This window comes from Chionomys nivalis, chromosome 24, assembly GCF_950005125.1.
Source record: "Chionomys nivalis chromosome 24, mChiNiv1.1, whole genome shotgun sequence".
Lineage (NCBI taxonomy): Eukaryota > Metazoa > Chordata > Mammalia > Rodentia > Cricetidae > Chionomys > Chionomys nivalis.
In genome coordinates this window covers 46876576-46904188 of record NC_080109.1, presented here as the reverse complement: position 1 = coordinate 46904188, position 27613 = coordinate 46876576, and the positions used below count along the sequence as shown (strand labels likewise).

Genomic DNA, 27613 nt, shown 5'->3' with positions numbered 1-27613 from the left:
TGAACACAAGAGACATTCAACTGAGCAATTGCTTTCTCCTGTGTAGCCAGAATGTTGTTCATACTCAATCACCTCATTTGGTGATAGAAACTAATAACTCATTACTGTTCCTGGGATCATTTTATTTTGTCTTTATGCTTTGTTTATTTATTTATTTATTATCTATTTTAATTTGTCCAAGTACTACATATTCATTAACGACAACAAAAGTCAAGTGCTTTGTTTCAGCTCCATGGTTTATTGTTGGGCACTGTGAGGCCTAGGAGGAAACTAAAGTCTCAGAATGTTGATGGTCTTCAATAGGACTTGACAGGAGGAAAATAAACTAGTCGCTTCTGCAGGAAGAAAATACATTTGTTCACCTCTTCCTGCTGTAAAGATCTTGAGCCTTCCAATCCATAGACCCAGAAGATGCCTTCAAAATGGGCCATTTTAGCCCAGCAAAATACAGAAGGGGGTTAGACTTGCTGCCTAAAAGGGTCACTTTTAGCCCAACATTATACTTACAGACTTGGCCTCAAAATATCATCGAAATAAGCATACTATCTGTCTGTCACTGACGAATATTTAGAGTTTTATTTATGACTTGTAATTTTTTTCATTTGAACAACTAAAAATAAACCTATGTTTATATTACTATGTGCTCTGCAAAATCATGGCACTAATCAGTTAAAGAACTAGTTAATTTCTTGGTGTCTATGATACAAAGCAAGAATAAACTCCTTAAGATGGATATTAAATAACAAAGAAGTAAAACCCAAGAGTCAGTGTGCTTTTTGGGTAAGACCAGGCACATACAGCCCCCCTCCCCTCAAACCTTAATTCCCCTTCTTATCTGAAGGTACAGTACAATACCAAACTAAAATGCTGTTTCTAAAACATAATTCAAGTATTAATAGGTTCTATTACAGCTAATTCAAATGGATTCAGAGTACTGCTACTGTTTTGTCAACAACAACACAAAATATAGTGTCTTGATTTCACTTAAAATCAGTACCGCGAGGGGTACACCCACACACTGAGACAATGGGATAAAACCGGACTCGCTGAACATAGAGGACAATGAGGACTACTGAGAACTCAAGAACAATGGCAATGGGGTTTGGATCCTACTGCACTTACTGGCTTGGTGGGAGCCTAGGCAGTTTGGATGCTCACCTTACTAGACCTGGATGGAGGTGGGTGGTCCTTGGACTTTCCACAGGGCAGGGAACCCTGATTGCTCTTTGGGCTGATGAGGGAGGGGGACTTAATTGGGGGAGGAGGGAATGGGAGGTGGTGGTGGGGAGGAGGCAGAAATCTTAAATAAATAAATAAATAAATAAATAAAATCAAGTTTATGAATGTGTTTAAATGAATTTAATTGGAGTGAGATGCTATGACACACTGGTAGGAATCCTGCCAACATACATGAGTCCTATATACTCTTCATTTCTATATCCAACGATTTAAAAATCCATTTTGGTTTATGATATAAGACTGGATTCAGATTAGCTAATCAATATAACTGCTCCAAACAAACAAACAACAACAAAGAAACAAGACAAAGAAAACTCCTGTTCTTCGGTATTGAATTGTCCAAGGTGAATTGTATCACTGACATGCAAGTTGACTTAGTCAGTTTTTCATTGCTTCTTTTTATGGAATTTCTTTTTATTGAAAATAATTTTTTCTCATACAATCTATCCTGATTATTCTTCCCCTTCCTATACTCCTCCTCCATCTCTTCTCCTTTCTGAGTCTAATACTATTATCTAAATCTTCCATGAGAAATATAGATATACACTTTTTAAAACTCACACCCTTCAGAAAGGGGCAGGTCTCCAATGGGATTAAGCAAAGCATGGAACATCAAGTTGAGGCAGGACTGAGCTATTACCCTGGTGGTGCCAGCTAGTCCAGCTTTGGAAACAGGTTACCAAAGCCAGTTAAAAGTCAGGGAGAGATCCTGATCTCCCTGTTAGAAGCCTGAGTTATCTTTGGACAGCGCATGTCTAGACTTCAGGATTCCTTCTTGCAGCACTTTATGAGCTTTACCTAATTTAACAACCTCATGTCAAGATCATCCTTGACATTATTTCAATTTACTCCCAAAGACTCATTCTTCTTACAAATGTACTGTTTCTGAAGAATACATCCTTACCAGCCACAATGATTTCTCTTTGCTACTTCTTCCCTCCACACTCGTGTGTATCATTTCTGAAAGTCAAACCACTCAGGCATGTAGTCATTTATCTATCATTTTTGGTCATTCAGGGCACACTCCTGAAAAGCCTCACCTTTTTTCACACCTTCTCCTCTACAATATTTATGCTCAGTGCTTCATACTGCAATTATTTATAAATAAAAATAATTCTCGTAAGATCTAAGATGTCATGGGATGTATTCTTTTTGTGTTCTATATTTTACACATACCAGGATATTATTTCAGAAAAGAGAATACCAGAAGAAGGGAGAAATTTCAAAGAATCCTGGTCTGGGAGATAGACCAATACGAGGCTTATGAGGATGACAGTCAGTGAGAATCCTTCAATGGTGAATGACTGATGACTTCTTACAAAAAAAAAATAAAAAAAAAAACAGTAAAATAAACAATGATTACAACAACTAATAATCTTCCCTATATTCACTGCTTAGGCCCTGAGACTCAACTCTAGGGGAATAAGTGAAACAGTGTTAGGAGGCACCCAAATAAGACGTGTGTTAGTATTCTACGAGGTGTTATTTTTAACAAGAATATTTTTTAAAAACAAGTGGGTCTGGAGAAGTAACTTAGTGGGTAAAATATGAGGCTTAGAGAGTTAGAGGTAAAATGGCTTAGAAACTTGCTACTTTTGCAGAGAACCCAGGTTTGGTTCCTAGCATTTTAGCTACAGGCAACTGTCCTCTCGCCCTGTGGCCACTGTGCACAGCAGTACCCAGTCACACCTGCAGGTGAACACTCACCAAGGCCTGGGTCTGAAAAAGCATGGGATAAAACCGGACTTGCTGAACATAACGGACAATGAGGACTACTGAGAACTCAAGAACATTGGCAATGGGTTTTTTATCCTACTGCACATACTGGCTTGGTGGGAGCCTAGGCAGTTTGGATGCTCACCTTACTAGACCTGGATGGAGGTGGGTGGTCCTTGGACTTCCCACAGGGCAGGGAAACCGGATTACTCTTAGGGATGATGAGGGAGGGGGACTTGATGGCGGAGGGGGAGGGAAATGGGAGGTGGTGGCGGGGAGAAGGCAGAAATCATTAATAAATAAATAAGTAAGTAAATAAATAAATAAAAAGAAAAAAAATAAAGTCATTTTGGATGAAAACACACAAAAAAAATAAAAGCAAAGCAATGTTAAGAAGAACAATGCAAATGCTTAAATTAGGAAGAGATATTCCTCATAAAAGGGTGTTATTTTGATCTGCTTTTACCTCTGCCTTAGTTTGCTATATTGAGAAGCATATTGACGTTTCTTAATTCATGGTATTTTATATTCATACATTATGTAAATTGAATTATATAGGAATTGAGGTGATATGTTCAAAACCAGAGAGGGAAGGGTTAGATCTGGACAATGTATTATACCAAATAACAAAGACGACATCGAGCAAGAGAGAGCACAGAGAAATCTGGAAAGGGCTTTTTTCAATGAGCATGGGACAAAGAGCCAAGGGAGCCGTAATTAATAGCCTATGACAGAAAACTCAATAGGCTGTATATGGACTGTCCTAGTGAAATACAGGAAATGTTTGTCCACTGTTACCATGTGCCCATATGCAGTGGCAAGATACATTCTGAAATATAAAGTTAAATTAAAATATGTACTCTAGATATGCCTTAGGTAGTTACAAGGGAATAGCTGGTATTTTATTGAATTAGCAAACTTATCAAGTTAATAAATTAGAGCTTTAGATCTATGCAGCTTGAACTACAATATTGGTACAAGCTGATCTAACAAGTTCCTCCCCACAGAATAGAGATAATATGATGAACCCAGAGAAGAAAAGGCGAGAAAACGCCCACACTTATTTTATTTTTATTGAGAGTAAAACCACCTGCACACATTTCTGTTCAAAGAAAATGGCTCACTTCAGTTTCCTTCTATCACAGACAGAAATATACTCCAAAGAATGAAACAGCTCCCTTTATTTCTTGTTCTAGCAAAATTTGACTTGCGTATTTGGGGACATGTTAAAGTGCTCTCAATGGTTTTGAGAGTTTATAAAAAAGACAATTTGATCCCAAATCATAGTTTTCTTTATTTCTTGTGCTGAGCTGCACACCCTTCTGAGAAGTGAGCCATGAGGGGAAGACATTAGCTTGCCTCGTATTAGATAATAAAAAGTTCCGCAAGGGATGAGTTCTGTCTAACGGCACTGTGAATATGAGGCTCATTTGGATTTAATTCATTACTGCATCGTGTTTCACAAGAAGGCAGTTTTTAAGCAATAGAATTGCAGTTCATTTGTAAAGGACCCAGACACAGCACACAATCAGCTAGTGAAGACAGAAACTGATTTCCCAAATCAGACATAGAAAATTTAATATATTAGTCCAGTTATAATGAAAAGGAAGAAAACTTCAATCTTCTTTTTAGATAAGAATGTCACTTTGTAAATTTAGGAAGTGTAATTTTGCTTGGGCAATTGACTTCATGTTGATGCCATGAACTGAATATGCTGGAGAAAAAGATTGCCTTATGCAAAATATTGAAAACTTTGGTAGATGCAGTATAATGTAATTTAAAATTGTACATTTTGAGTAGGTCTACATTAAAATAAGTTCTGAAAATACACTAATTAGTGACATAAAGGTAATTACCAACATTTATTTTAGTACTAAGAATTCAATATAAGGCTTTATGATGCTAGCCAAGAGCTTGCTAATTTTTAAAAACATAACAGTTTTGATAGGAACTTCCAATGCTGGTAGACTGGCCTTAAATTCACCTTTTCTCTTCATCACTTTCTCAAAAGCTAGACTACATTTGTGAAGAATTACTCTTCATTGAGCATAACATATTCAGCATCATTATTCAGTTTAATCCTAAGGGGAGATAGTTTAAATTATACCATTTTATATAGGTTCCATAAATCAGTACAGATTTATCCTGTGTTCTCCAGAGAAACAAAGACAACAAGAGTTGTAAGTGTGTGTATGGTGTGTGTGTGTGTGTGTGTGTGTGCATGTGTGTGAGTATGTGCATGTGTGTGTGTGTGTGTGATGTTTCCTTCATTTACTTTGTGGACTTAAACTACCAGCCATATTTACTTTCTGTCCTATCTAGAAAGACCTGTTGGAAATTTTCAGTGAATACGATAAAATATTTAGTTTGCGTTGATAACTGTTATATAATCTATTTTAAACATGCATTACTCTGTTACATGTAAAGCATCTTTATGAGACTATTGAATTAATGTCTTTGGCAGAAAATTTCAAGTATCTTCCTCGATTTCTGCAGCTTTGGACTTTCAAATTTTAACTTTCACATGACTGTGCCCGACCTTTGAATCTTGATTTCCTTAACTGTTAAAGAGAAAAACGCATGCGCCATTGTCAGCCTCTACTTGCTGAACCCCCGCCTTACTCCAGCTACTGTTGTCATTGCCAACACTTTTACAGTTGCGTGCTAGAAAGCTGGGCAAGCCAGCAAGAAGCCGATATGCATGTTCACCCATGAAATGATTCTTTTATCTCGTTTTATTACATCTGACACAGTTTGCTTCTGTTTGAAATGAATAAGATAAGAGGGTGAATGGAAATAAGAGCATATTATAATCAATTCATAGGAAAAAGAACAAAAGAGTGTGACTATATTAAAGTTAAACAAATTCCAAGACAAACTTCTGAGTCAATCTAGAGATCTTGATGAATGAAATAGAAATATCTCACTGTCAGTAAAGCACCAATATGGTGTACATATAGATTTTCAACACTCAGGTTGCAGGGACAGGAAGATCACAAGTTTGAGATCAGCCTGTGAGACACAGCAAGTTCCAGGTTCTTTTGTGTTGTACAGTAAGACTTGAGGGATTCAGTAGAGTGAAGTAAAGAGATACAGGAAAAGAAGTAGAAGCGGAAGAAGAAAGAGAAGGAGAGGAAGGGGAAGGGGAAGGAGAGAGAGAGAGGGAGGAGGAGGAGGAGAAGAAGAAAAAGGAAGAGGAGGAGGAGGAAGAAAGAGAGGGGGTAGAAATAAAACGATACTTCAAGATAAAACATAAAGCCAGTAAAAACTGGTCCCCCCCCCCAATCTCAGCTGCACTGTAGTAGAACTTCATATCCATGTTTATGTTTACGTAATAAAAACAAAGCCTTCCAACTTAAAAATTAATATTGGGTACAAGCTGTTAAAATGTGCATTAAATATATGAAAAAATCACTAAGGAACCATGCGTAATCAGAATGTCATTTTATTTTCCAGAAATTGAAAGGATAATGCACAGGAAAGAAAGGTTTATCAAGGGCAACCACGTGCTGGCTCTATGCTCTTCAATGCTAGTTTTATTGAACTCCTGTCTAGTACTACTCAATTTGTCAAATTCTTTTTTTTTCCCTCCACTGTGGAAAGTAGTACACCCCTAATTAGTTAAGTGCATAGAGTTAGTTGCAGGGATAGAGAGAGGAAAAATGATACAAAATTTATGTGACATGAAAGAGTTATGATATAGCTGGTACTTGGACCATACATTCTAGGCAGCTAGTATTTGAGCAAGTGGAGTGCACTGCAGGCAAAACCTCTGTTTTCAACAATCCTCATTTATCTGAAAAGGCGGTAGGACTTTAACTCTCATATATCTGTGAGTCTTATTCAATCAGTAAAAAATAGTAATGCCTTTCTTCATGACTTTAAACAATTCTAAGTTAAGCAATGCTTTATCTAAAGTTCAGAGTAATGAGGTTCTCTGCATAATTAAATTATCATATCCTATGCATTCCTTTTATGATTAAATTTAAGACAATGTATAATTGTAATGTGGAAGCTCAATGGTAGAATATCTAATTACTTCCTTAAGAAACCATCATTTCTTTTTCTAGTAAATTCAGTCATCATTTGCATAGTTTGACTTATGACATTGCTTATACGTTTACACATTTTTTTAAATTAAAATAGCAGTGTGTTTATGCTTTCTTCATTTGTCCCAATGTTCCTGCTATCATCTTCTCTAATGCAAGATGTAACATGAAAAAAAAAGAAAAGGAACAGAATGAGAAGGGTGAAGAAGAATCATCCAGAACAATTATGCAATGACTAAAACCAGGAAATAGAGAGGCAGTTCTGAGTTGAGAATGGCAGTAGCGAAGAACAGCAGGAATGGGCCTTGGTATAAAACACAGGAGAAGAGATGCAACAGATATGACAGATTCTGTTGGTCAGAGGACAAAAATGCCACTAACACCAAACTCTGTCTAACTCTTTGATAATGCAGACATTAACCTACGGGTGTTCATGAAGGACTTTTCTGCTTTCATTTTTAGGTGAAGATTGTAGTTTTGAATATTCTAGAGCAACATCAATGATTCATTTCTTTTTGAAGAAAAAAACAGACTTAGAATAGAAAGAGGTGGGAATGATGAATGGCAGGTGTGGGAACAGAGCACAGGAAAAACATTATATAACAAGGAAGCTAGAAGGTGAGCTGAATCAAGGGACCACAAGGCAGCAGAGCTCTTTACATTCTTGTTACTTGTGGACAGAGAAGGAAGAAATTAGAAGAGGAGTAAAACAAATCCATATTCTGTCCTAGATATCTTGAGCCTACACAGCCTCCTTTAAGGTGATCAAATATGAAAGATCACAAAAGGGCAATTCAAACCAAAACCCAGGCTTCTAACATGAGTATGGTCACCTGCCAGTATTGCAATGGATACTTTGGCAAAGATATTCATTTCAATTAACCTAATTCTCATCATGTCATCTAGCATAGTGATCCCATTAGAATAAGACTGGAAGAACTTCCCATCAGTCCCTCTGACTATGAAGTAAGATCTGCTAATGTGTGGAACTAAAAGGACTCTAAGGAGTTAGAAACAACGGTGCCAAATGCTGTGATTCATGGGTACAGGAGAAAGAGAAAAGCAAAGGAATTTAAGTATGTTGCCTATTTTTCAAGCCTCGGATAATGTCCTTAAATCACAGACACCTAACTAAAATGTTCTAAGTAGGGTTTACCTGGTACAGAGTATTATCTCATACACATAATAATAAAATAAATTAGTTGCTAAAGTAAAGTAAAAGAGAATGAAATTAGTTGAACAAAGAAGAAAGATAAAAGGTAGAGAGATTGTGCAGTATTTAAAACAATCCAAGCTCTAATCCCAGTTCCTGCCAGGTGGTTCACTACCCACTGAACTTCTGTTCTGGGGGATCTGATGTCATTTTGTGGCCTCTGAACACTGAGCTCCCAGGTATAAACCCATAGGAATATACACAAAATACTTCTTTTAAGAAAGAAGGAAGAGTAAGCAAGAGGAAAAAAGATGATCTTTGAAAATACATTTCAAAATATCAAATATAGATGGGATTTGAGAACCAACTTCCATTTTTCATATTAAATAAAATAATTACTAGAATATTACTATTTCTGAAATATCACAATTGGTTATGTTTCTGAGCAGGCTCTCAATCATCACCATAATGTTGAAAGTACTTAAAATATTTTTAAAGGTTTTTGAACAGTTAATCCCCATCTAAGGATGAAAATGTTTTACATACATAAAGATGACTTCATAGTGTAACTTTACACATGTCACTGTATCAAGGCAGATAATAAATTAAAGCACTTCAAGAAGTGTATATATTTAAATGAGACAAATTGCTAGTGCGCTTTATCTTGTTGTTACATTTGATAAACTTACAGTGCATTTGATAACAAAATGCATCTACAGGAATGAGAGCAGGACAAAGTTCTATGGAGAGCAAAATGGATGCAAGCTTGGTAGACTGGGGATTTAGGAGGGAGGCAATGCAGAGGCAAAGGAAGGGAGGAATGAAAATAACATCAAGAGTGTTTGAAAAGTCACAGGAAAACATAGTTGCTTAAAACTGCATACATATGCAAGCATATGTGTAAATGCACATAGATAGATAGGTAGATAGATAGATGATAGATAGATAGATAGATTCTCATATATACATGTACACACACACACACACACACACACATATATATGTGTGTGTGTGTGTGTGTGTGTGTGTATTTCAAAGAAGTTATAGTACTTGAGGTGGTACTGCTTCTTTCAAGACACATAGGCTATCTAAAACAAAATAAAACAAACAGCAGCAACAACAACAGAACAGTGCCAGGCAAGGAAATCTTCTCTTCAAGTTATTGATCAGGGGAGCACGAAAGACTCCAAACATTGTAGGTTATTTTCTGCCTTCAGTCACTTCTGAGAACTAGAAGAGCAAAGCTGCTTACACTTGTGAAATAAGACATGGAAGAATTGAGTGGGGCTTGGCTGGAAGCCTCTTCCCTGAGGACCAGCTCTCATAGTATCAGGAGTTGTTATGTAAGCTGTCAAGGGAGAAAAATCTATCAATACCCCACCCTGCATCAAAACTAACAAACTACAACAACGACCAGCATGGAAGCTATCCCGATGTATGATAGTGGCACATAGATCCAGGAGAAATCAACTGATGGCTAATAGTACATAGGCACACTCAATAGGAAAGAGGTATTATAAACCTAACTATCTTCCTATGGCTGATAAAGTCAACAGCCTTTGAGAAATTACTATTGTCCTGTTCCCAAATTGCTTTAGTAGTTTCTAACTGTGTTGTAATACGAGCGGCAGGGCTGCGTCCCCGGCACCCGGCCGCCCGCCCGCATGGCTAGCTTATGCCCCGAAATAATTACACGGAAACTGTATTCTTTTAATCACTGCCTGGCCCATTAGTTCCGGCCTCTTATTGGCTAGCTCTTACATATTGATCTAACCCATTTCTAATATTCTGTGTAGTACCACGAGCTGGCTTACCAGGAAGGATCTTAACCTGCGTCTGTCTGGAGTGGGAGAATCATGGCGACTCCTGACTCGGCTTCTTTCTTCCAGCATTCTGTCTGTTTACTCCACCCACCTAAGGGCTGGCCTATAAATGGGCCAAGGCAGTTTCTTTATTAAATGAAAATAACTCCTCCATCATAACTGCATTCTAGCTGCCTTCTATATACTTCTCCTATACTCACAGATATGTGTGGCTTTCACCCTTCATAAAATTATTTTCTTTTTAAAGAAGGCAGATAATTATAGAAATCCACAGCTGGTCAAGTTGTAGAAAAAAATTTACTGTGGGGTATCCAATCCAAAATGATACATTGACAAGACAACCCCTGCTACACCTAAGATTCAGGGAACACTGGAGAAGAGGAAGGAGAAAGACTGTAAGAGCCAGAGGACCAGAGCCTCCGCTGTGAGATAGTATTACATATGACAGCAAACTGCATGCACAGAAACTCAAGGATATGGTTAACTATACAAAGAAAGCACAATGACAATACCAGTGACATGTTACTGACGATGGGGGAGATTTCACAAGATCCATCCCTAGATGAAAAAAATCTACATGCAATTAATAGTTGCTAAAAGAGGGAGAACTAGTCTTCCACTCCAAATGAGCATCCTACTACATTATCCAGTCACAAGTTGTCAACTCAAAACACATGAACATATGAGCTACATGAAATGAAATTAATAGGTGGTGTGTGTGTGTGTGTGTGCGTGTGCGTGCATGTGTAAAATGATAATAATTAAAGTGGTCATGACTTTGATAGGGGGATGTGGAGGAGAGCTAGAAAGGGGTGGAAATTATTTAAATACAATATCTGTGCATGAAATTAAAAACAAAAACTAAAATTTAAAAATGTAACTACAAAATAAACTCAACAATTGCTATATATATCACATTCTATTTTTCTATTATAATATTTTATTTTTGAACCTGTAAAATCTAGGTGAGGTGGATTCTTTAAAAAGTAGTTCATATAAGCAAAAAGAAATACAAATAAAGTCAATTAACAAATGAAAAATGATATAACTTTATTTTTGGTCTATCAAAAACAAACAGTAATGAGGACCTAGAAGGCTGGTGGTTTTGCAAAGCAATTTTATATTACAAAGTAAACAGCTAAATTAAACTCTCTGAAGTGGTTATTTGCTTCCAGGCATTTATGGAGAAAAGAATAATTAAATAAAAGTACAAACATTTATCTCCAAGAATGTTTGGAAGAACTTAAATGAGGAATGGCTGAAGAAAGTTCCTTACACCTATAGCACTTACCACCAAGCAATATGTTAGTGTGGTTATATATACTTATATTCATTAACTGCAAACATTGTTCTAAGTATATTTAATTGAAGATACATCTAAAGTAGTTATCAAGAAATTATTTGTGGCACAATGCAATTTTTTGATTGATAGGTAAAGGTAAGAGTCATTTTTCAAAAAGGCACTAGAAGGGGTGATTTTTGGTTGATAATTTATAACATTTGCATATGTTGTCCTAATATCTATGTAAAGTGAAATAGTAGGAGACATATCTAGAGTACATACTTCTCTTCCATCCTATATTTTATGGTATCTGGATTGTCAAAACCCAAGAAAATTATTGAATTAAAAGATACACTCAGGATTAATAGAGTAAAATGACCATCCTACCAAAGCAATCTGTAGGTTCTATGCAATCTTAATCAATATTACATGACAATTATTCACAGAGATAGAAAATATAATTTTCAGCTTCTTATGTTAACACAAAAACCCAGGATAGCAAGCAAGATCCTAAATAATCAAATAACTAGCGTGTATCAACATCCCTGATCTTAAATTGTACTATAGAGCTATAGTAATTAAAAAAGTATGGTGCTGGCAGAGGACCAGACTTGTTGATCAATAGAATAACAATATTTTTTGAGGAAAAACTGACATTGACTGAGAGGATATTATTCAGATAGTTAGTATAAACATATTTGGGCAAAATCACTATTATCTAAGAAAACTATATGAATAAGAAAATTCATGGTTACATTATAGAGCACATTTGAATATGTGTCTTACCATGGGATATTCCTATAGACTAATCCCTTGTAAAGTGTATGTCTTACCATGGGATATTCCTATAGACTAATCCCTTGTAAAGTGTATTTTGGGGCTAAGTTTAGATATATCACATTTAGTTGATTTTATTTCATTTAATTAGAAATAAAATCCACGCACCTTCAAGTTCCATTGTGAGGAAAATAGTACTTTTACTTAGTTATATATTTAAATTTTTATCATTTGTTGTTTATTTGAAATAAGGATATTAGCAAGCTTTTCAAATACTGAAAAATAAACAAAATTAATAAGGTGAAAAGAAGGAAAATATATATGTAGCCTAGTTAGTAAATAAAATCAAACAGAAAATCCCCCATGACCTCATAGAGACTTAACTCTGACTAAGTCAAAGTAAAGAAAAAAATTAGGTTTCAGTCCATGAACTACACTTTGCTGATAAACTGAAAACTGACATGTAGCTTGGGGAGAAAGCAATTCCCTTAATGTTAAAAAGGAAATTAATCTACAGTCCCTTGCAGAAGCCTGGTTGCCTTGGTGAAGTAAACCGAGCCTGAATGCCTTGGTGAAGTAAACCCAGCTTTACACGGTTCTACTTCACTGGTTCCGTTTGAGAGACTGCACCCCTCTGCCAAAGGCATCACTTATGAAGACCTTCTTCCCTTCCCTGTTTCAGCCTCTGACACGTTTAGAAGCAGTTTCCCAATCAGCATCCTTCTGGACTCAGTCATTGGAGGATCTTCTAGGACCCCGAGGGGCAGGAGCAAACTGGGATGCTGTGCTTCTCACCCTCTACAGATCTGCTATTGTCTCCAGTTGAGGCTGCATCCTGCCTGCACTTGTGTAAACAAGGAAGGCCAGTTTCCGCCAGTTTTTTTTTTTTTTTTTCTAGGTTTAATGGTGGCTTCATTCTGGGCTGCCTCCCTATTTTCTGAAAAGTTTCACATTCTTCACCAGTGATGAAATAACAGACCGATATTGAATATCTATTGTTCAGGGGCTGACTAAAGAGGTAGCTTGGTCAATAAAGTACATGTCTTGCAAGCATAAAGATGTGATTTCTTTCCATATCGGCCATGCAATAACCAGGCATGGCTACAAGTAACAGCTGAAGTCTCAGTATTGGGAAGAAGAAAACAGAAAGACACCATGGCATGTTGGTCAACTGGGTTAATATATAACAGCAACTTCAAAGAGAGACAGACACTATCTCAAAAGGAAGATGGAGAACAAATAAGGAAAACCCCTGATACTGATCTCTGGCCTTCAGATACATGTGTACATAAACCTTACACAACACATGAAATAAAATAAAATAATTGAATACTCGTTGCTTGAAATATTTAAGGAATTTCTTGATGTATAGGTCAACCCATAACTGACACAGTATGATGAAATAAAAAACAACTTTTAACTCAATTCAATACAGAAGGTTTACATTGGGACATATCATAGAAAGCATTATCACCTGCCAATTACACTTCCATGGATGCTTAAGCAGCAGTGAAAAGCAGACAAGCTGTGCAGAAGAACAGTATTCCCATCTGTCACTTAGACATGTGTTCAGGGAGAGTATTAGAATTCATCAGCATTGCTACACATCGTACATCTTCCATGTAAGTTTTCCCAGGAAGATCACTAGACATGCTCACTTGCCAGCAACTCTGCAGCTGTAAATCATTGTCACCCACAACAAACATCCTGGGAAGGCAGCAATGCTGGACTCCAGCTACGTATAAATGATTAAAGGGATGCTTGTTTCTCCTAAGTTCTCGGAAGACATTTGCCAGTATTTCTTCTCCATCCATTTTATTATGCATGTAAACTGCCAGCCAATAACAAACACAACTGTCAAATTGTCACATGTGTGACATTGGTGTTCTTCCTAACAACTCAGATTAAGTTCTCAATAAGACTGGTTTATTATAATTTGATTGAGTAATCAATGCATTCTGGTCCCATAGCTATCCACTAAGTCATGCGCAGTTGAGAACATAGCATTTTGGACTGTCTGATGGTTGGAATCTGGCATATTTAAACAGATTCTGTGCTTACTTGAAAGGGGAATAATGCAGGGTGTCAACAGTCCAAATCCCCCTTGAGTAATTAATGGCAGTTATCTCGTCATATAAAGCATATTATATAGGCCAATCAAGTTTGTAACCATAGGACAAATATCCTAGTTTTTATTACCTTTGTTTCAAACCATCTTTGCATCTCTACGTGGCCTACCAGGCTTTCTCAAAGGGAGAAAATGCATAGGCTAGAGTCTTTTAGTTGCCATTGTAATCATGTTTACTATTATCAATTCATAGAACTACATCATAAATTTATATTGCAGAGGCATGAACCTGAAAAGGCATATCCTTCCATAAGTTTCTATTCCTGGCGTAAGTTGTATCCACCCACTTGACAAACTTGCTTGTATCTCCAGTGCAATCTCTCTTTAGAGATTTATTTCCCAGGAAATGCGTCCCAACATCCATTCCTCTGCACCTACCTGAAAGACTTCTTAATATCTTCTGCTTTGATTGTCTTGAGAATATCCTGGTATAACTGAAGGTCCTTTGTTCCTGATGGTGTGTCATCAGAAGGGCAATTCATATGTGCATAATAACCTATTAGAATTCCAGAAATAAATAAAGTTGTGGCTGTGCAAACTACTTTTAAAAGGTAGCCAAAGTTGCAGTGTTTGCTCTTTGGTGCCGATCTTGGGTAGTGGGTAACATAGTCAGGTTCTTCTTCAAGTCTCTGGAACCTTCCTTTGGGTGAAGCAGCTGGTTGAATGGAATCAAGATGGAGGTCTAAAGTTTCTGAGTGCCCCAAGTTCTGAGTCTCAGCATTATCTTGCTGGAACTGGTCAAAGCCAGGTTCTTCCAGTTCTTTCTCCATATCCCACTCTAAGTCAAGGGCAGTGGCTTGGATGTCATCATTGTCTAAGTAAGGTGAGTTTCCTGAGGTTCTTAAATCTGCATTAACCTTCTGATAAGCCATCTTTTTACCTATGGAAATAAGAGAAAATGAAAATTATACTAAATTAAAATAAGCTTTTTATTTTTAAAATTAAAAGTAAAAACAAAACATTTAACAAGGATGTCTATGTGGGAGCATAAAACTTCAATGATTCATGTATGGACAGATGACTTAGGCATGTGTAGCTCAAACATGAGGGTTTATGGTCAGACTCTAATACTCAGGCAAGAGAGCTGACTGTGATGGTACAGACTCCTACAATCCTAGCACCTGGGAGGCAGAAACATGGAATCCCTGGGACTTGCTGGACAGGTATCTTAGATACATGTGCATGTTAAGACCCATCTGTATAAGAAAAGTGAGAACATCTGCCCTTGACTTCTGCCTTCAAACCATGTGCACACATGTGCACACATGCCCTCTACATTTAGTAAGGGTAATCATTTCCCCATGGAAAGCAACCTTTAGTGATCAGCAATTTAATCCTATTTCTCTGTTAAATATAATAGATAAGATCTAAGCAATAAAAGTTGAAAGTATTTGGCAGAAATCCTATTTAAAAAGCATTAAAATCTACACATACACAACCAATATCTGTAACTGTAGTGACCAGAGCACACAAATATCCAAAATGTATAACATGAAGTCAATGTTAACCACTTTAGAAACAACGTTAAATGATGTAAGGATAAATGCAATGAAGTAATGATTTGATCTCTTATGAGGAAAAAGGGATAAAAATCCTTAAGATGATTATGTGTACTAGAGTTGTTTCTGCAAACTAAAGTTGGAAGTGGTAAAGCGATCAACAAGGGTCTGTAGAACTGCATGAAGGAAAACACGGCACATTCATACAGCTGTGGCTGAAGAAAGGGGCTGGAAATTTTTAAGCTGTCATAGAGGAGTAAAGTACTCCCAGGAACTATGATGTGAACTAGTCTAGATCAGTGAAGTTTAAATAAAAGTACAGCATGGAATAGGTCCAAAGACCAAACCCTTTGGCAGTGTGTGTGTGTATGTGGGGGGGGGGTCTTAGCTTCAGAACCTTGCAAGTGGCCCATGGAAGTTGTTCTCTCCTATAGTTTTGGATGACTGTCCGTTGTGTCCTGCAGAGTGGTTTTAGGATAAGTCAGCTAATTAACTGTAGGAAGTCACAGTTCTGAAAGACACTGAAACATTATCACTGCAAATGACAGTGTCCACAGTGTTTCCACTTAATTTTTTTTTTAAAGTTACCTTTTTATTTATACTGAAATCACAGGAGTATGTTCCTCTGTGTCTCTGTCTATCTCTCTCTCTCTCTTTTTTTTATTAATTAATTAATTTAATTATTAAAGATTTCTGCCTCTTCCCCGCCACCACCTCCCATTCCCTCCCCCTCCCCCAATCAAGTCTTCCTTCCTCCTCAGCCCAAAGAGCAAGCAGGTTTCTCTGCCCTGTGGGAGGTCCAAGGACCACCCACCTCCATCCAGGTCTATTAAGGTGAGCATCCAAACTACCTGGGCTCCCACAAAGCCATTACATGCAATAGGATCAAGAACCCATTGCCATTGTTCTTCAGTTCTCAGTAGTCCTCATTGTCCATTATGTTCAGCGAGACCGGTTTTGTCCCATGCTTTTTCAGTCCCCGGCCAGCTGGCATTGGTGAGTTCCCGATAGATCATCCCCATTGCCTCAGTGTGTGGGTGCACCCCTCGCAGTCCTGAGTTCCTTGCTCGTGCTCACTCTCCTTCTGCTCCTCCTTTGGATCGTGAGACTTCAGTCCAGTGCTCCAATGTTGGTCTCTGTCTCTGTCTTCTTTCATCGCCTGATGAAGGTTAATATTCAGGGGGATTCTTATATGTTTTTCTTTGGGTTCACCTTCTTATTTAGCTTCTCTAGAGTCACGAATTATAGACTCAATGTCCTTTATTTATGGCTAGAAACCAAATATGAGTGAGTACATCCCATGTTCCTCTTTTTGGGTCTGGCTTACCTCACTCAGGATAGTGTTTTCAATTTCCGTCCATTTGTATGCAAAATTCAAGAAGTCATTGTTTTTTACTGCTGAGTAGTACTCTAATATGTATATATTCCATACTTTCTTCATCCATTCTTCCATTGAAGGACATCTAGGTTGTTTCCAGGTTCTGGCAATTACAAACAATGCTGCTATGAACATAGTTGAGCATATACTTTTGTTGTATGTTTGGGCATCTCTTGGGTATATTCCCAATAGTGGTATTGCTGGGTCAAGAGGTAGGTTGAACCCGACTTTCCTGAGAAACCACCACACTGCTTTCCAAAGTGGTTGCACAAGTTTGCATTCCCACCAGCAATGGATGAGAGTGCCTCTTTCTCCACAACCTCTCCAGCAGAGGCTATCATTGGTGTTTTTGATTTTAGCCATTCTGACCGGTGTAAGATGGTATCTTAATGTTGTCTTGATTTGCATTTCCCTGATTGCTAAGGAAGTTGAGCATGATCTTAAGTGACTTTTGGCCATTTGAACTTCTTCTGTTGAAAAGTCTCTGTTCAGCTCAGTGCCCCATTTTATAATTGGATTGATTAACCTTTTACGGTCTAATTTCTTGAGTTCTTTGTATATTTTGGATATCAGACCTTTGTCAATTGCGGGGTTGGTGAAGATCTTCTCCCAGTCAGTGGGTTGCCTTTCTGTCTTAGTGACAGTGTCCTTTGCTTTACAGAAGCTTCTCAGTCTCAGGAGGTCCCATTTATTCAATGATGTCCTTAGTGTTTGTGCTGCTGGGGTTATATGTAGGAAGTGTTCTCCTGTGCCCATGTGTTGTAGAGTACTTCCCACTTTCTCTTCTATCAGGTTCAGTGTGTTTGGACTGATATTGAGGTCTTTAATCCATTTGGACTTGAGTTTTGTGCATGGTGATATATATGGATCTATTTTCATTCTTCTACAGATTGACTTCCAGTTTTGCCAGCACAATTTGTTGAAGATGCTCTCTTTTTTCCATTGTATACTTTTAGCTCCTTTATCGAAAATCAGGTGTTCATAGGTTTGTGGGCTAAAGTCAGGGTCTTCTATTCTATTCCATTGGTCGACTTCTCTGTTTTTATGCCAGTACCAAGCCGTTTTCAGTACTGTAGCTCTGTAATAGAGTTTGAAGTCAGGGATGGTAATGCCTCCAGACAATCCTTTATTGTATAAGATTGTTTTGGCTATCCTGGGTTTTTTGTTTTTCCATATAAAGTTGATTATTGTCTTCTCCAGATCTGTGAAGAATTTTGATGGGGATTGCGTTGAATCTATAGATTGCTTTTGGTAGAATTGCCATTTTTACTATGTTGATCCTCCCAATCCAAGAGCAAGGGAGGTCCTTCCATTTTCTGGTGTCCTCTTCAATTTCTTTCTTCAAAGACTTAAAGTTCTTGCCAAATAGATCTTTCACTTCCTTGGTCAGAGTTACCCCAAGGTATTTTATGCTATTTGTGGCTATCGTGAAAGGTGATGCTTCTCTGATTTCCCTCTCTGCTTCCTTATCCTTAGTGTATAGGAAGGCAATTGATTTTTTGGAGTTGATTTTGTATCCTGCCACATTACCAAAGGTGTTTATCAGCTGTAGGAGTTCTTTGGTAGAGTTTTTGGGGTCGGTTATGTATACTATCATATCATCTGCAAATAATGAAAGCTTAACTTCTTCCTTTCCAATATGGATCCCCTTGATCCCCTTATGTTGTCTTATTGATATTGCTAGAACTTCAAGCACTATATTGAAGAGGTATGGAGAGAGTGGACATCCTTGTCGTGTTCCTGATTTTAGTGGGATGGCTTTGAGTTTTTCTCCATTTAATTTAATGTTAGCTGTCGGCTTGCTGTAAATAGCTTTTATTATATTTAGGTATGCCCCTTGTATCCCTAATCTCTCCAAGACCTTTATCATAAAGGAGTGTTGAATTTTGTTGAATGCTTTTTCAGCATCTAATGAAATGATCATATGGTTTTTTTCTTTCAGTTTATTTATATGGTTGATTACATTGATAGATTTGCGTATGTTGAACCAGCCCTGCATCTCTGGAATGAAGCCTACTTGATCATAATGGATAACTTTTCTAACGTGTTCTTGGATTCGGTTTGCCAGTATTTTATTGAGAATTTTTGCGTCGATGTTCATGAGTGAGATAGGCCTGTAATTCTCTTTCTTGGTTGGGTCTTTGTGTGGTTTTGGTATCAGGGTAATTGTAGCTTCATAAAAGGAATTTGGCAATGACTCTTCTGTTTCTATATTGTGAAATACATTAAGAAGTATAGGTATTAGCTCTTCTTGGAAGTTCTGGTAGAATTCTGCATTGAAACCATCTGGCCCTGGGCTTTTTTTGGAAGGGAGATTTTTGATAACTGTTTCTAATTCTTCGCGACTAACAGGTCTATTTAGATCGTTCACCTGGTCTTGGTTTAGGTTTGGTATATGGTACTTATCTAAAAAAGTGTCCATTTCTTTTGCATTTTCCAGTTTTGTGGCATACAGGCTTTTGTAGTAAGATCTAATGATTCTCTGAATTTCCTCTGTGTCTGTGGTTATGTCCCCCTTTTCATTTCTGATCTTATTTATTTGCGTGTTCTCTCTCTGTCGTTTAATTAGTTTGGAAAGGGGTTTGTCAATCTTGTTGATTTTCTCCAAGAACCAACTTTTTGTTTCATTGATTCTTTGGACTGTTTTCTGTGTTTCTATTTTGTTGATTTCTGCCCTCAGTTTGATTATTTCCAGTCTTCTACTCCTCCTGGGCGCGTCTGCTTCTTTTTTTTCTAGAGCTTTCAGGTGTGCTGTTAAGTCCCCAATGTATGCTTTCTCCGTTTTCTTTAAGTGGGCACTTAGTGCTATGAACTTTCCTCTTAGCACTGCTTTCATCGTGTCCCATAGGTTTGAGTATGTTGTCTCTTTGTTTTCATTAAATTCAAGGAAGACTTTAATTTCTTTCTTAATTTCTTCCTTGACCCAGGTGTGGTTCAGTAGTTGACTGTTCAGTTTCCATGAGTTTGTCAGCTTTCTGGGGGTAGCTTTGTTGGTGGCTTCTAACTTTAATCCGTGGTGATCTGATAAGACACAGGTGGACACTGATATTTTTTTGTATCTGTGGAGGTTTCCTTTGTTTCCAAGTATGTGGTCAATTTTCGAGAAGGTTCCATGAGCTGCAGAGAAGAAGGTGTATTCTTTCCTATTTGGGTGGAGTGTTCTATAGATGTCTGTTAAGTCCATTTGATTCATTACCTCCAACAATTCTCTTAATTCTCTATTAGTTTTCTGTCTGATTGACCTGTCCATTGGTGAGAGAGGTGTGTTGAAGTCTCCTACTACTAGTGTGTGTGATTTGATGTCTGCCTTGAGTTTTAGCAATATTTCTTTTACATAAGTGGGTGCTTTTATATTAGGGGCATAGATATTCAGGATTGAGACTTCATCCTGCTGAATCGTTCCTGTTATGAGTATAAAGTGTCCCTGTCGATCTCTTCTGATTGATTTTAGTTTGAAGTCAGTTTTGTTAGAAATTAGTATGGCCACACCTGCTTTTTTCTTAGGACCATTTGCTTGAAAAACCTTTTCCCAACCCTTTACTCTGAGTAGATGCCTGTCTCTGTGGTTGAGATGAGTTTCTTGCAAACAGCAGACTGTTGGATCCTGTTTTCGTATCCAATCTCTTAGCCTGTGCCTTTTTATTGGTGAATTGAGACCATTAATATTAAGTGATATTAATGACCAGTGGTTGTTAACTCCGGTTATTCTTACTGCTTTTGGTAGAAGAGTTTGTGTGTCTCCCTTCTTTGAGTTGTGCTGTTGAAGGGTCACTAGATGCCTGGGTTATTGTAGGCAGTGTTGGCAATGTTGGATTCCTTGGGTTGTGATTTTCCTTCTATTACTTTCTGTAGGGCTGGATTTGTGGCAACGTATTGTTTAAATTTGTTCTTATCCTGGAATGTCTTGTTTTCTCCATTGATAGTGAACGATAGCTTGGCTGGGTATAGTAGTTTGGGTTTGCATCCATGGTCTCTTAGTTTCTGTAGTACCTCTATCCAGGACCTTCTGGCTTTCATGGTTTCCATAGAGAAGTCAGGTGTAAGTCTGATCGGTTTACCTTTATAAGTTACTTGGCCTTTTTCCTTTGCAGCTCTTAATATTCTTTCTTTAATCTGTATATTTTGTGTTTTGATTATTATATGGCGAGGGGACTTTTTTTTTGATCCAGTCTGTTTGGTGTTCTGTATGCTTCTTGAATATTCAAAGGAATATCTTTCTTTATGTTGGGGAAGTTTTCTTCCATAATTTTGTTAAAAATGTTTTCTGGACCTTTGAGCTGTGCCTCTTCTCCTTCTTCTATCCCTATTATTCTTAGGTTTGGTCTTTTTATTGTGTCCCATATTTCCTGAATGTTTTTTGATGAGAATTTGTTGGTTTTGGTGTTTTCTTTGATCAGTCCGTTTATTTTCTCTATGTTGTCTTCAGAATCTGAGATTCTTTCTTCTATCTCTTGTATTCTATTGATTATGCTTGTTTCTGTAGTCTCTGCTCGTTGACCTATATTTGCCATATCCAGCTGGTCCTCAGTTTGTGTTTTCTTCCTTGCTTCCATTTCAGTTTTCAATTCTTGGACTGTTTCCATTACCTGTTTGATCGTTTTTTCTTGGCTTCCCAGGGTATCATTTACGTATTTACTCATTTCTTCAAACTTTTTGTTATACTTCTCATCCATTTCTATGAGGGCGTTTTTTACATGTTGTTTAAGGGACTCTATTGCTTTCAAAAAGTCAGTTTTTTCCTCTTCTCCTGTGATAGGGTGTTCAAGTCCTTGTGTTGTAAGATCATTGGGTTCTGGTGTTTTCATGTTGTTTTTCAGATTGTTGGGTGAATTCTTGCCTTGGCGTCTGCCCATCTCCTCTTACCGATGCTATCTATTGGGTTTGATTTAATTGTAGCGGGGCAATCTGTTCTCAGTGCAGGCTTCACTGTTTCTTGCCCGCACTATCCTGTATCCATGCCTCCGCCGCCCGGGCCTGCCTGCCGGTGCCTCCGCCGCCCGGAACTGTCTGTGCGCCGGTGCTTCCACCGCCTAGGCCTGCCTGCCGGTGCCTCCGCCACCTGGGCCTGCCTGCGTGCCGGTGCTTCCGGCGGCCTGCCGGGCCTGACTGTCGCTGCCTCCGCCACCCGGGCCTGCCTGCACGCCGGTGCCTCTGCCGCCCGGACTTGCCTGCGTGCTGGTGCCTCCGCTGCCCGGGCCTGTCTGTGCGCCGGTGCTTCCGCTGCCTAGGCCTGCCTGCCGGGCCTGACTGCCAGTGCCTCCGCCACCCGGGCCTGCCTGCACACCGGTGCCTCTGCCGCCAGGACTTGCCTGCGTGCTGGTGCCTCCGCTGCCCGGGCCTGCCTGCGCGCCGTTGCTTCTGCCACCTAGGCCTGCCTGCCGGTGCCCTCCACTTAATTTTTATGTGTACTGGATTTGTCATCTTAGCTGGATGCTGAGTCCTTCATCATGCTTTGTGATATTTCTGTATCTCCCAGTAGAAATAGCAAAGCACAAAGCTCAAGTGGTATTTGGAAGTTAATTCTTAATAATAGTCATTGACAAATCAACATTAACAAAGAAGATTAAAAACCAGGACCTCATGAGAGAAGGTAGCATCAGCCACCGAATTCTGATGTCTCATAGGTTGGCAAACAGAGACCCAAATAACAGAAAAGCTCTCAATTTTTAGGAATATTACATGTAACTTAATATTCAATCATGTACAACAAAAATATAATTCTAAAATTCCCATATACTACTCTGTCAAATAGGAATCATTCTTATCCAGAATTAAGCCCAAACAGAGTATGTCATTTATATCAGTCAGTAGGAGAAGGAACAAAGGTAAAGATGGATGGGTCCTTCTACCTACAAGGGAAACAAGACAATCAATCTTAAGAGACAAATACAAACAAAACACTAAAGAACAGACAAAATCTGCAGAGTTGTTCTAATAGAATCTATGGAAAGAATGAATTTAAGCTTTCTTATTATTTTTAATACCATTTTTTAATTCCTTGAGAATTTCATATAATGTATTTTGATCATATTTACCTGCCTACCCCAATTCTTTTAAATCCACCCCCACATCTCTATTCATCCAATTGCATGCCCTTCATTTGGTTATTTAAACGCAGTGATTGCAATTACGCTTGGGTGAAGGGTCAACCCTGGAGCATGGTTCTACCAAGGGCGGGATCATAGAACCTTAAAGAAAACCGACATACTCTTTCCAAGCAACTGCAAATAGGTCCTCAGGAAGGGGCACCCATCTTCTAAGACTCCACACTGAGATTTTGCCTGCCTTGAACTTGTATAAGTATTTTTCATGGTGTCCCAACTGCTGTGAGTTCATAAATACAACTGTCTTCTCTCCAGAACACTGCTTTATTGCAGTCATACACAACCTTTGACTCCTACTGTCTTTATGCTCCCTCTTCCTCTATCATTCCTATGCCTTAGGGGAATAGCATATGCTACAAGGTCCCAATTAGTGCTAAACACTCACAGTCTTTTATTCTCTGTATTTTGACAAGTTGTGTGTGGGTTTCTGCTGATCACCATCTACTACAACAAGAAGCTGCTTTGATGAGGGTTGAGAGATGCACTACTGTATGTGGATAATGGTAGGTGACTAAGCTCATTTTAATACAATGTTAATTGATTTGAATGACAGTAGCAGCCATGCCCTTCAGGTATGTGGCATATAGTCACAGGCTCTTAGCTCCAATCATGTAGCTACTTCTAGGTTCCAGTGAAGAAATTCAGACCCCTAAAGACTAACTTTATTTGTATTTTTCTTTTATGTGTATGTTTGTGTTGAATATGTAGATATGTGTATTCCTTTTAGAATATCCATAGAGGTCAGGAAATTTGTGAGAGACCACATGGGAAAGGCTTTTGGAGGAGAGGAGATACAATGTGATGGTAAAAAGGGGGAAAGAAGTAATGGAACTAAAAGGGTTCTGTGAGTTGGGGTGGGAGCAAAGGGTAAAGGATGTGGTAATGAACACTAGAGACCTTTTGAAAATGTCATATGGAAATATACTACTGTAGAAGCTTCAATACACACACACACACACAGAGAGAGAGAGAGAGAGAGAGAGAGAGAGAGAGAGAGAGAGAGAGAGAGAGAGAGAATTTAAAACAAATTAACCTGTAACAAAGGAACAGTTCCTCTAGTAGCCATCACAGTTTAGCAAATACAAACCCAGTTCCAGGATTATTTCTCTTCGAGAAATGATTTCCCACAGAACCCTAGACAGTACAGGTTATTGACATTACTCCTGGTTAATCACTACAACTGAACAGTTACACCATGTTGAAGAAGATACCACATATGCGGGTCACAGAACAATGGAAATCATTATTTAAGAATGTCTATTCTTAGAGTTGGAGAGAATTGCTCAGAACTTGAATACTTGCTGTCCTTAAAGAGGAGGTGGATTCAGCTCCTATAACACAAAACTACTTTGTGGATCTGACCTCTTCTGGCATCCACAGGCACTAGACATACATGAAACATGAACAAACATTCAGACAAGCACTCCTACACAAAAATACACAAGGAAAGGAAGAAAAGAAGAAAGGAAGAAAGAAAGGGAGGGAGGACGAAAGGAAGGAAGGAAAGAAGGGAGGGAGGGAGGGAGGGAGGGAGGGAGGAATGGAGGGAGAGGGGGGAGAAGGAGGGAGGGAGGAAAGAAGGGAGGGAGGAAGAAAGAAAAGAAAGGCAGGAAAGAAGAAAGGAAGGAAAGAAAAGCAAGAAAGAAAAAGAGAAAGAAAGAAATCTTGAAAGCATAGTTCTTTTAGTAGTTTTAACCAAAGGGGAGGAATGTGAACAAGGAAATCAGGCAAAGAAAATATTACAAATCAGAAAGCATGAGCACAGTTCATTTGCAGATCTTAGAATGGCTGCTAGCCAGGGATGCTTCACATGCTGGGATGTTGTCTCAACGCAAAGAAAGAGAACTTAGAAAAGGGAAGGGATTCTCTGTTACCTTGGAAAGATGTTACCTCTGTAAACATGGCAACATAAACCGAAGCTTATCTACTACTTTCAGTTTTTATTAAAAGAATCTGGAGCAATGTTTCAAGATTTAGAAGCAAAAAATAATAAATACAAACGAATAAAGAAATAAAATGAATTATATAATGTAACATAAATACGTAATTCTGTCAGACATTGTGAATGGTGGGGAAAAAACATAAAATAGTCATATATACAGACTATGGTTTGTTTTTTATTTTTAATTTAAATTTAGTCCATACCATGGTATGAATGGAAAATGTGCCCCATAGAGAGTTTGCGGTTGCAACGTCATGGAGGCTTCTGGATATATGGCCAAGAGAACAGTCAAAGAGATATGAACCTTTGAAGATTACAGTCCTGCCGCACTGCTGCTCTCACTTTTCCCTCTAGATCCACGGGGACGTAAAGAGCTGCGTGGCAAATCTCCTACTTCCACAGAGACCCTGGCTGCATAGACTTCCCCATTTTGATGGACTGTATATCCTTGAACAATGTACTAAATAAATCATTTGCCCTTTAAGTTCTTTCTTGCAAGGCATTTGATCATAGTGATGACAGAAGAAACTAATAACGTCTGTATATCCAAACTAAATGTGACATATTAGCCATAATCATGCAGTTGTTACTTGGTAGATATTAGAACATCGGGAATGGCTTCTTGTATTATATTTTTCTTTCTCTTACTCCTTCAGTTTTGACTCTTTTCTAAAATAATTTTGCCCAGACAATTTAAGAAAACCCAGCATTTGCTTAAAATTGTTGGCTTTATTTGGTTCTTTTGTGGCTCTGTGCTTGCTTTCTGTTTTTATCACAACAAAATACGCAGATAAAATGAATGACATCTCAGGGTGGTGACAATTTCAGACAGCTTAAGTGATGACTGATAAGCACTAGAGGTGGACTCACAATAATACTCTGTATAAATGATGCCTTTAACAAAATATACTATGTAGTCTGAAAATCCCAAAGATAGCTGAAGGAATGAAAGATTTACTCTGCCATACATAGTACAAACCAGAGTTCAAATCTGAATTCTTCAATCCGAAAGTATAAGCTGGCATTTGGAAACAAATCCCCTAAAAAGACCTGAGATTTTGTAAAACTATGTCTACAAATTAAGTGATAATCTAACAAATAAAACCTCACAAGTCAATTTATTTTGATATCTTTTATAAACTGAAATTTCTTATCACAAAGGAAGTAATTCTTTCTTTAGTTAAAACACCCTGGCATGACACAGATCCACTGCTTATTTCCTTCTGGGATTTTTATACACAGTTTTGTTGAGACTCCTTTCTTCTGTCTTCTAATGTGTCTCCTGTTCCCACTTTCTCACTTCCAGCCCCCAATCTTCCTTTCCAGTTTCATCTCATTTGTATTCTATACCCTCTCTGCTCTCCCTCAAAGCCTATTTGTGCATTTTCTCTGTAAATAGTTTATGTTTCATAAGGACAATTTCTTTGAAATATGTCATGTACTTTGATGAGTTTATATACCATGTCCTTCCCTTTCTCATCCCTTTCCCTTTTACACACATTGTCTTTACATTTTTGGTTATATACAATTGATGAGTTTGCTCAGCCATTATCTCAATGGAGTTATCTAGATTTTCCTCACGTATAACTGAATAAGAATCTCTTTCTGTGCTCCCCCTTCACTTCTCTTATTTTTTAATATTATAGGCAAACGCAGCTTGTTGCAATGAAATTTTGGCATATGAGAGCTATAAAAGAATTGTGATAATTATAATTCTGACCTCTAACATAAGCATTCAAAGGCATCTCCCTACAAATCATTTTAAAGTGAACAGCAAGGGTGAGAGCAAGTTTTCCTCTCCAGCCTGACAATGGGCATTCCATCGCACGTGCATCAGCAATTTAACGCCTCTCAAGCATCAGGCAGAGCCATCAATTAGGGTGTAATGCAGATACAGATATGAGGTCCTCACCGGGATGGATGCCTGCCTGACATCCACTTTAAGACTCATTACACACTAATAATTTTTCAACAAAATCTTCCATCTGTTGGAGCACTACCTGCATCAAAGAGTGGTGGAGTCACTTTATATAATAAACATCAGAAGAATTTTTGAAAAATGGTCAAGAAAATGAGTTTGCAATAGCATATATAATGGAAGATTTTGATCCTTTACCTGGAAAAGCAATTCAATTTATGTATATTAAATTTATGTACATATTAAATTCATTTTATACAGACATCTGTAAATTTAAAAGCAAATAAACATACATACATTAAATTTACTAGTTCATTTAACATTTTTCTTTTCTTATAGAAAGTATTATATTTATTATAAAATACGACATTTATTATTTTCTCTAGTAGTTTATTTTTATGTACCATACTCAATGAACCAAATAAAAACAAAATGGAAAAATAAACTCCAAATGACTAAAATTATTAAGATATTTTGAGAAAAAGTAAATGATTCATTTCCCCCAAAGAATGCACTTCCCTATAAAATAAAACAGCTGTACTTTAAAAGGCAAGTAAGTGACATGGCATAATTCCTTTAACTAATATTTTTGAGTTCCAGAGTGA

The 27613-nt window shown here is 37.9% G+C and overlaps 1 protein-coding gene across 1 annotated transcript in view; it reads right to left on the bottom strand.

Moving 5' to 3' along the window:
• Positions 1–27613, bottom strand: part of Naaladl2 (N-acetylated alpha-linked acidic dipeptidase like 2) — a 701987-nt gene that overhangs the window by 639179 nt on the left and 35195 nt on the right. The window contains exon 3 of the mRNA XM_057756897.1: positions 14546–15047. Coding sequence (XP_057612880.1) covers positions 14546–15047 — 502 coding nt within the window. The remainder of the gene's footprint in view (positions 1–14545; positions 15048–27613) is intronic.